At 51.8% G+C, this 8994-nt stretch overlaps 4 protein-coding genes across 4 annotated transcripts; 1 reads left to right on the forward strand and 3 right to left on the reverse strand.

The window, feature by feature from the left end:
• Positions 1 to 1029: 1029 nt before the first annotated feature.
• NEUTE1DRAFT_142063 (uncharacterized protein) lies at positions 1030 to 1418 on the reverse strand (the record flags this gene model as incomplete). Its single annotated transcript, XM_009857488.1, has 2 exons — positions 1030 to 1123; positions 1291 to 1418. The coding sequence occupies 2 exons, from the start codon at positions 1416 to 1418 to the stop codon at positions 1030 to 1032; spliced, it is 222 nt and encodes a 73-aa protein (XP_009855790.1).
• A 3531-nt stretch (positions 1419 to 4949) lies between these two features.
• NEUTE1DRAFT_105147 (uncharacterized protein) lies at positions 4950 to 6036 on the reverse strand (the record flags this gene model as incomplete). The annotated part of the gene is made up of 4 exons (XM_009857489.1): positions 4950 to 5188; positions 5347 to 5351; positions 5424 to 5505; positions 6012 to 6036. The coding sequence occupies 4 exons, from the start codon at positions 6034 to 6036 to the stop codon at positions 4950 to 4952; spliced, it is 351 nt and encodes a 116-aa protein (XP_009855791.1).
• Positions 6037 to 6263: 227 nt separating this feature from the next.
• NEUTE1DRAFT_125688 (uncharacterized protein) lies at positions 6264 to 7286 on the reverse strand (the record flags this gene model as incomplete). The annotated part of the gene is made up of 4 exons (XM_009857490.1): positions 6264 to 6428; positions 6472 to 6660; positions 6722 to 6897; positions 6932 to 7286. 4 exons carry the CDS (start codon positions 7015 to 7017, stop codon positions 6409 to 6411), a joined length of 471 nt encoding a protein of 156 aa, XP_009855792.1.
• NEUTE1DRAFT_96569 (uncharacterized protein) lies at positions 7278 to 7469 on the forward strand (the record flags this gene model as incomplete). The annotated part of the gene is made up of 1 exon (XM_009857491.1): positions 7278 to 7469. A coding segment is annotated over one exon (192 nt), but the record flags the coding sequence as incomplete, so codon positions are not given.
• Between the last annotated feature and the right edge of the window lie 1525 nt (positions 7470 to 8994).

An 8994-nucleotide genomic window follows, 5' to 3' on the forward strand; every position in this document is an offset into this window, starting at 1 on the left:
ATTCCGAAAGAGCCGTAGGACTGTCGTGGTTGTGTCAAACCCCCGCCCGATATCCCACGGTTGAGGCCGGTGTGCCGGTGGTTCCGTGGGCCAGTGTTACCACTGCGGTGGTAAGAAGGCGGTGGAGGACTGCTTACGCCGTGCGACTCTTGCCGGCCAAATGATGTGATGGGAATCTTTCTCCATGCGCATGTGGCTGCTGTCTTTGAGTGCGGCAGTCATTTATGTCCGAGACGTGTCACATTCCTTCGTCGCAACACCCCGACTAGAGTGGGTGCCTTGTTATCGGTCAGCATATAGCCCCGTTGCCTGATACTCTCCGCTATCGCATCATGTCTAAGCCGCCTCGCGCCTCGCTGTTGGACGCAGCATGTTCATCCCTAGCCCATGGCGATCACGATGGAATTGTCGGAGGTCTGTCCCTGCTGCCATGTGAAAATTTGTTTAGATGCATGACCGTTTCCATGGTTCAGGGCCTCGGAGCGGGCCACCGACGACATTGCGCCGGCGGTGTGGTGGTCAAGGTGAACGGGAAAAAAAAATGAGTATCGGTGAACCTGGCAGAGTGAAGATAACTTGATCAAACGCTCCAAGAGATGGGATCCCGGCGACACGTTGCCGTTTCTTTTGCTCCGCAGCTTCCAGAAGGTTGGAAAATTTTGACAGCCAATCCCCAGAGCCCCAACCCAGCCGAGGTGAAAAGTCGTTGGTTCCGGTGCTCTGTAATCGGTGCCTGTATCTGGCCGTATACGACCGAGACAGGGAAGGAGGTTGTGAAAAGCTGGGCGAGTTGAGTCAGATGACTGCACTGTTATATATTCTTGCCGGGATAAACATGTAAGCCACATGAAAACCAACTCTCACAACATCATGGACAGGGGTACGACAGCTCTTGAGAAGGCGGCCGAAGTACTGTACAAGTGATACTTTGCAAAAATGAATTCGCCGGAACCATGATTATCACCAGCCATCTGGTTTCTCCCATGAAATTCTTGGCAACAGCACCGAGCGAGGGGTAAGCTGGCAGTGCTAGATATCGGGTGCCGACGATACGAAGCGGAGGTCGATTTGCCATGCTGACCCCGCACTAGAGATGATCTGGCATGTGAAGAAGCGGTTGAGACTGTTGGGTGTTCATGCGTCAGCATGGGTTGAACACGATTCACGGGAAGCGTAGCGGCGAGATGTCGTGATGTTGTGATGTTGTGATGTCGTTGATGTTTTTGTTGTTGTTGTTGCCCGTTTGGGAGCAATGCAATGCCCTGAGCGGCAAATTCGTACACTACCTACGCTAGAGGGCTGGAGAACCCAACGACTTGTGGGGCTTGGAGCTTTGTGCGGAGGGCAGGATCCACAAAAGAGGTCCCAGCCTGCCGGGTCAGCCGTCGCAGGACGACAACGACAACGAGCAACGGCATTAGAAACCTTTGTCAGCAGCAATTACCACCACCCAGTGATGCTTGTCATCATTCGCAATTCCACATGCAGAGACCCTGGACACAAGATCCCCAACAACGCTGACTCTCACGCTCGCCGTGATCGATAAACCTCAGCCCGGGTAGGGCTCCAGGGATAGCGAAGATACGAGGGTGACGCCCCGTGCTTTTGGTAATTTACCCCCTCTTCTCCCTTGCACAGTATTCTATTCTTGGTCACCACCAGGGTTCAGGTTCGGTATCGACAGTTCACCTTCATCCGAGGAACCGCATTTCGAAGTACTACATACTCCGCGAAGCAGGCCGCAAAGGGAAGTATGGCCCGCAAAGGGCGCAACCCACTGGAGAGGGAAAGGGTCGGAAAGGGACTCAGAGTCAGCGGTCAGCAAATCCACCTCGAGACACGGCTGGAGAGGGCTGGGTACGGTACTCAATCTGTGTCCGAATAGGACTGGGAAGGTTGAGTTACATTTCCCGGCTCTCGCATGTGTTTCGCTCCTCTTCGTTCCCGTTCTATTTCTGCCGTACACTTACACATCGCTTACCCTTTCGACCCATGCCACGCCAGGAGTCCGTTGTTGCGAGCCTCGCCACGGTATCCCGTTCAGCACCTTCGGCGGCTTTGCCTGGCTTCAATGCGCTTCCTCCTGCACTCCCGAGCGTGCTGTGTGTATGTGATAATGGTACCGAAAGGCGCGGTCACGGTCAAGAGGTTTTGATAGGCGCCAGTGACTCGAGTTCCCTCTCCAGCCGTTCGCGTAGAGCATAGTATACTACAGTATGATCATGAAGTCCCAAGTTGTCAATGCTATGGCCAAATAAGCGCTCGCTAAAGTCGGTTACGCCATAAAGCCTAAATATTAATGCTGATCAGGTACGAATGGTCTGAAACAGGCCCACATTGAACACACTCGATAGGACATGCAAGTTCGATCAGCCAGCGCACGCCCTTTGGGGGCAGAGTCTCACCTAAAGCACAGTGAGCCTTATGCAGGTTATTCGTGTTGACCATGTCTTGATATTTCGACTTGGAACGGAGAAGTTGCCAATATGGCGGGTTAGCGCTTAGATGAGTAAACTAGTGTACACGTACCTTGATAAGATCTTCCTTATCCCTGCCTGCCTGCCTTGTCTGTCTGCCTGCCTTACACTACATCTGACTTCCCCGGCTTTCTTTACATCACTGATCGCGACATATCATTGCAGTTGAAGCCCAGTAGTAGGTCATCATGGATAATTTGCCAAAAAAGTAGACTTGATAGTGGGGTTTCCTAATCACCGGATGCCATGATCGAAGAGGCTATCCAGCCCGAGCTGACCAATTCAACAAGCTCGTTCTTATCAACCTACCAGACTTCGGCTGACACAGGCTCACCCCCCAAGCTGGTGGAATATCCCCTTTGGGCGCAAACACTGTATAAGTTGTGATGCGGGGAAGTGGCCCTCGCCAACCAAAGTGCGTGGCGTTCTCCAAGGACGCAAATCCAGTCGAAGGTCGCACCGTCAGCCCAGTCCTGGCCCAGTTCCTGACGAGACGGTTCCTGACAAGAGGAATATTCTGAGGCATTCCCGTCATGCAATCGTCTGTCGAATGGGGCTACCTGCGCTGGCTATCTCTTGTTCTTGGGAACGAGCCAAGGAAGGCGATGCTCCCGTTCCGCTCCTCCATCCCATTCCAATTCCGTCCAACACTCCGCGCACGCAGCGAAAAACGAATAGCTGAGGACTGCAGTGCATTTCATTTCCGGGCCGCTCTGTCGGCTTCGCCGCCGGGCAAACGAACAACACAAGGACGGACGATTTTCTTTTTCGGCGGCGCGGTCTGGATCTCAGACGTCCACTTTAGTGCGTAAAGACCATCAGCCTCAACATCGTGGGGCTCCGATCCGGCGTCGGTCTCACCCCTAAAAGCAATTCCCAAGTGCGGAGGGGGAAGAAGCTGTCTCAAGGTGACTGGGTAATGACGTCAATGAGAAGGCAATGTGATCGAATCTCCTACACTGATGTACACACTTGCATCGCGCTGACCATGGCATGTCCTCTCATCGCCGACACAACTTCCAGTCTCGGTAGTTTTGTGAGCTATCAACTAGCCTACAGGGACAATGTACTGCGTAGGCATCCAGGTCAGCCACTTGCAACGGTGGCGTGTGGTTGGTTGTAACACAGGCATTGCGAGCACTATGTAAACGAGGTGACAACAAGGCGACCGCCATCATTGTTGATATGATAATGGCGTGAAGACAGCATAAGGTAATTTACGAGTGTTTGAAAAGGCAACCAAAAGGGGGCCAGCTGACGATCGGATATGCAGAACTTACTGCTAGCAGAAGCGGCACATGCTTTTGAAAGACACTCGGAGGGTGTACGTTTTCGAGAAAGCACCGTGACATGCAGCATTACAGATACGCTTGAACCTCTTTGAAAACCCAGACCCCAAGGTACTCTTTGTAATCGCTATTCGCTAGAACCGATGATTTCTACCGCCCACTGTGAGAATCCGAGAACGAAGGCCCCGAGTTTATACGGTATTATTACGTGTTGATCGGTGCTGTCTCAAGTCGAGCACACGGCTCCTGCAGCTCATTGAAACATTTCTTACATGTCTTAAGTTGGACACTGACCGACGGTCAGCCGGGAACCGGCTTTGGCTCGTTCGACCGCAGGACAGTTGTGCGATCACAGTCGCGTCCGAAGGGTAAACCACATCCCGTTGTTGAGCATGAGTTCGGCCGTTCGTTTGACAGATTCGCCGCTTTCTCGTGCCCGAGACTGAAACGTTTGTGGTCGGGCGGGCCGAAGATGGACGGTGGACAGTGCCCGGAGTTGTGGTATGTAATTGTCCCAGGAGGGTGCTCCATGGAGTCTCAAGAATTTTTAGGGCCTGTTTTGGCGGGTTTCGTGGAAATGAGAAGGTGGCAAAAATTCCTCAGCATTCTGAGCATAGTGTACTAAGGGGAAAAAACCCAACGGCATCGGCGACAGCGGCAGGGCAAATCAACCTGTTCCTGGTTCCTGGGGAGACCCCGAAAACAGAAACAACGCTGTGGTCTGGCGTGCCTGGGACTGCTGGGGGCAGGCTAGCAGCAAAAAGCCAAGTGGAATTTTCCCCTATGCAGCTTTGCACGGATTTTGTGCCAAATTTGCTCTACCTCTACACAGTACTGAGTCTAATGAAGCACCTGAGATTGCCAGTGGATACGCTCGAAAAAAAAAGGCAAGCAAAATTTGCATACTCCAAGTGGAAGATACCTCTCCGATAGGAATCGCCAACGCCAACGCCAACAACTTTCAGCTGCAACGTGCGCACCAATGTACGCTGCCCTTTTTGGACGCCCTTGAGTGTCAAAATGCCTGACCTGAATGCGGGTAATACGCGAATGAATGGTGGCAGATCATTGATCACTTCCCGTTTTCTCCCAGAAATGTAGAAGCAGGATGAAATCACGTCCCATCCAGTACAGCCGAGTAAACATGATGTCGATGACTCTTGTCAGTGGACGCAAGATTGTTTCAGAAGTTATCCCGCCTGCCGAATATGGATGTGAATGAGGTCTTGGCTAGGCCCGCTCTCAATGGCCGGCCGACCACGACGGCAACCGCATCTTCGTTCTCCAGCGCAATAACCGGCGGGTTGGCCTTGGCGGGCGAGCACTGGCAGAGTTCGGACGGACAGCGCGGGTCGCCGGAGGCCCGGTCGCATGGCCATGTTTTGCCATATGGCACCGGCACGCGAAAGAAGCCCAACACATCTTGTGACAGACAAGCAAACCCCAGGTGCGATGAGGACAACAATCACGACGTCTGATTGCAAAGGAGTTGCCGTCGTCATGGATGCCATGGGAAAGCAGGCCGACCGCTATTTCCAGAACACCAAGGACGTTCTTCTCTTGCAAACCGATTCCAGGACTTTGCCTGTTCTCCCATTATTCCCAATCCCACTCATTAGCCCATTATTACAGCGCGGGCCCCCGTACGATCCCGTACCGATTGTATTTTTGGAGTCCTGCGGGACCAGCGACAACGACAGCCAAAAATGGGTGAAAATGGAAATGAAAGGCTGTTTGGCCTGCTCCAGTCATCAGGTACTTGCGGCAGGTACTATACAAAGGGCACTTTTTCTCTTTCCCCAATCGCCTTTCTTGCAAGACAGGGGGGAAAGCGGTGTCATGCAGCAGGGCACCCCGGTCGGCCTGCTGTGTTTCATTTTTCTCGCAGCGCGAACTCACTCAAAGGTCATTCATTACCAGGATCGCGCTGGTAGCCTTCCAGGCACAATTCAGGAACCTTTCACTGCTTTGAGACGTTCAATTACGCCAAGCCATGGCTGCGTCACCGCAAGTTAGCGTCCTTCATGTCCTGGTACAAGGCTCGATACCCCTTGAGTGCGATGCGCAACTTTATTTTTGTAACGCGCGCAGCAATTCATCGCGCCAGCAGCGCTACATCGCTTGTACCTGAACCCCCGTTCAATGTACTACTCCACGGTCTCAGCTGCCAGGTCCCGCCCGTTCCTGATACCATGACGGTACGTACCAGGCATACAACCATGCGTACCATGCGTACCATGCTTACCATGCGTACCATTGTCGCCGGGCATTTTCCATTCACGCTGGGCTTTTCTCGTTCGAGGGCTGCGATCCACAGACCCTGGCACCAACTAACTGCCTGGCCGCAGCCCTGTCTGTGAATTCACAGAGCCTGCCACCCTGCCCATCTCCACGTTATCCGTAAAGGGCAATGTTGAGGTCGTTACTCGGCACATTTCCTACATATAAGCCTGAGCCCTCCCACCTTCCTCTCACCACCTTTGAATAGCCATCATCAGATCAAACAACACCAATCAGCTCACCATCAGGACACTCAAGACACTTCAAACAGTCTTCGGATCACACAAGCTTCTACCAACGACAGCTTATATCTACCACCGCCGCCAACCTCCAAAAAACTCAACTCGGCACTTGACTACATACTAGTCATCCACACGAATATCTATAACAACAACAACAACAACTATCACAACACCAAAACAAACCATCAAAATGCCTGCCGCCGCTCAGCGCCCTTCCCAGCTTCCTCCCTGCCCCGGCCCCCCTCCCAGCCGCCCTCTTCCTCCTCTTCCCAAGAGGGGTTAAGCAGCTCGCTTCAACATGGATGGAAAGCAACTCGATGACATCTTGGCATCTCTCATGTCTCCTTGTTCTCATCATTGTCTGTCTATGCTCTACATATCCTCTTTCTACAAGGGTTGCGGCCGGGCCGAGCTTTCTCAAGATTGGTTTCACTGGCCGCGGAGCACAAGGCTGCAGAGTGCCCACTGCAGAGCCCCAGCAGCTTTTTTAGTACTGAGTGGCTCCCCTTTGGCGCATCAATCATCACGAGCTGCACGCCATAGTGCGTTTGCATGCCCGCCTGCATATCAACGCAGCAGCCTCTCACCGTCGGTCTCGACATGCCATCACTAATATCAACCATTCCAACGGTTGGTCGATGACCGTACGCTTTTCCCCCGGTCGTTCTTCGGCCTTTGAATCAACCCAAGCGACAATCCTGCCGCATCACGATGGCTACCACCACTCATCCAGTCTTTTGGAACACAATGTACCAGCTGGGCCCGAGGGAACTTCAATCACAACCTCCGCGAGCTTGAGCTCCGGATCCAGCTGGCTGCATTTCGACATTGTACCACCACATAATACCGACCTTTTAATCAATGACTACTCTCGCTAATTCTTCCGATTTGGAATGACGATTCAACGAGCATTGCGAAAACCACCAATTTTCTCTAATTTTTTTTTGTTTTTGTTTTTGTATCTGGGAACTGTATCACTATCACTAGGGAGCATGGGCATCGGCGTCAGACATCACCATGGTCGCTGGTACGGGCATTGGCTGGGGGGTAATGGGGGGCATGGAAGGAATCGGAAGGGGGTTTTTGGGCGGGTCTGGGAACTCATTGGGAAGGTGTTTTTCTGTAGTCGGTCTTCCGACATTCACATGTACTACCGCAACTTGATACCACGAGCACTTTGAGTGCCTCACTCTCTGAACGGATCGGTTTTTAACCACCCGAATACCACAATCATTCAGTGATCTACCATTATGCGATTCTCTTTGGCTCCTCATCATGTGAATTCCAATGTATCTGGATGCGGGAAACAGGAATTTAATTGACATGTCCTTGTACTCCTGGGCCCACAATCCAGAGATCAGAATAATCTTTCGTGAAACACGAATTGAATTGTCCACCCTCCCATCAATCGCATATCGAAACCGAGATCGCTCTCTTACAATTCCATGAACTGGATGACCTGCATGCGTTGTTCATTCCTCCTCATCCCTTTCTTTTCTTTCACTGAAACTGAAGCCCGTCTGCCGTCAGAGAGTGGGGAGAACCAGGTCACACTCAGTTTCTGCATACAATGCAAAATAAAGCCAAGGGTCATCTCCACACTCATGTGCTACAATACGGTACTGGTCTCGGACGAGGGTCGAGACCCGGTCTCAGCTCGAATTACATCATTGCAATGGGGTCCAAGTAAAATATCTGCTGGCCCGGGTGACTTTGGAGAAGGGTAGGATGGAGAAGCATGGGGAGAACAGCCACCATCAACTTATCGGAAAGAATTTTTCTCTGGAAATTTTTTCAACACCAGCCTCGGAATTTCGCGATCAAAGAGATAAGGGCACGCGCGACAACGTAGCTACTAGGGTAAAGCGCGCAAAAGCAAGGAATTGCTGAATGCCGATGGGGCTTTTTTTTTTTTTTTTTTTTTTTTTTTGCTGTAGCTGGAGCTCGTGAGGTGGTAATGGGCAGATGCAAGATAGGGTATGTCGGCGAGTACGGAGACCGACTGAAGGACAGACTCAGATATGGTCGCCGATGAAAGGATGAGATCTGAGACTTGCATCCTTCAGAGATGGATATCGCCAGATTTTCGGTGTTTGTTACACCTCCGAGAAACAGAGCCGATTGTCTATTTTCTTCACACTAGCTTCATGTTCAATGAAGCACTACAGTCTTACGAGGTCATCAACACACCACAAGTTTTGTCAGTCTGATTCATTCTTACGTTCCTATGAACTCTACGTTACTTCACTTGTCGTCGACCATTGTTTTGACTTTTACAGATCACGAATCTCCGATGAAACTGCCGGATAATGCCTGCTCATTGTTTACTCTCGACCCATCCGCTCCGAGAATTCTGCCCTCTCTTCCCCCCCCCCCCCCCCTAACATGTACCCTACCTCTCCTGTAACTTCCCCAGAAAGGTGGAGGAGGAAGCGAGCGAGGCTTTGAGGTTTAAACATGACAAAACGTCAGTATTCGGCTACGAATACCACCTCGCGATGGCACGCAAAACTTTGCCAAGCAACATGTTCGGAGGACGGTGTTGCGGCTTATTAATGCAGCAAGCCTGAAGCAGCTGTCCAAACCGACGCTGTTGTTGTATCGTGCGTAAGAGAAAGCGACAGGCTGCCATGACTTTTACCATTTGCTTTCCCCATCAAGAGGTCATCCTAATACCCTCCCCCCGCCCCCATGTCCCCTTTAGCG

Source organism: Neurospora tetrasperma, assembly GCF_000213175.1.
Source record: "Neurospora tetrasperma FGSC 2508 unplaced genomic scaffold NEUTE1scaffold_81, whole genome shotgun sequence".
Taxonomy (NCBI): domain Eukaryota; kingdom Fungi; phylum Ascomycota; class Sordariomycetes; order Sordariales; family Sordariaceae; genus Neurospora; species Neurospora tetrasperma.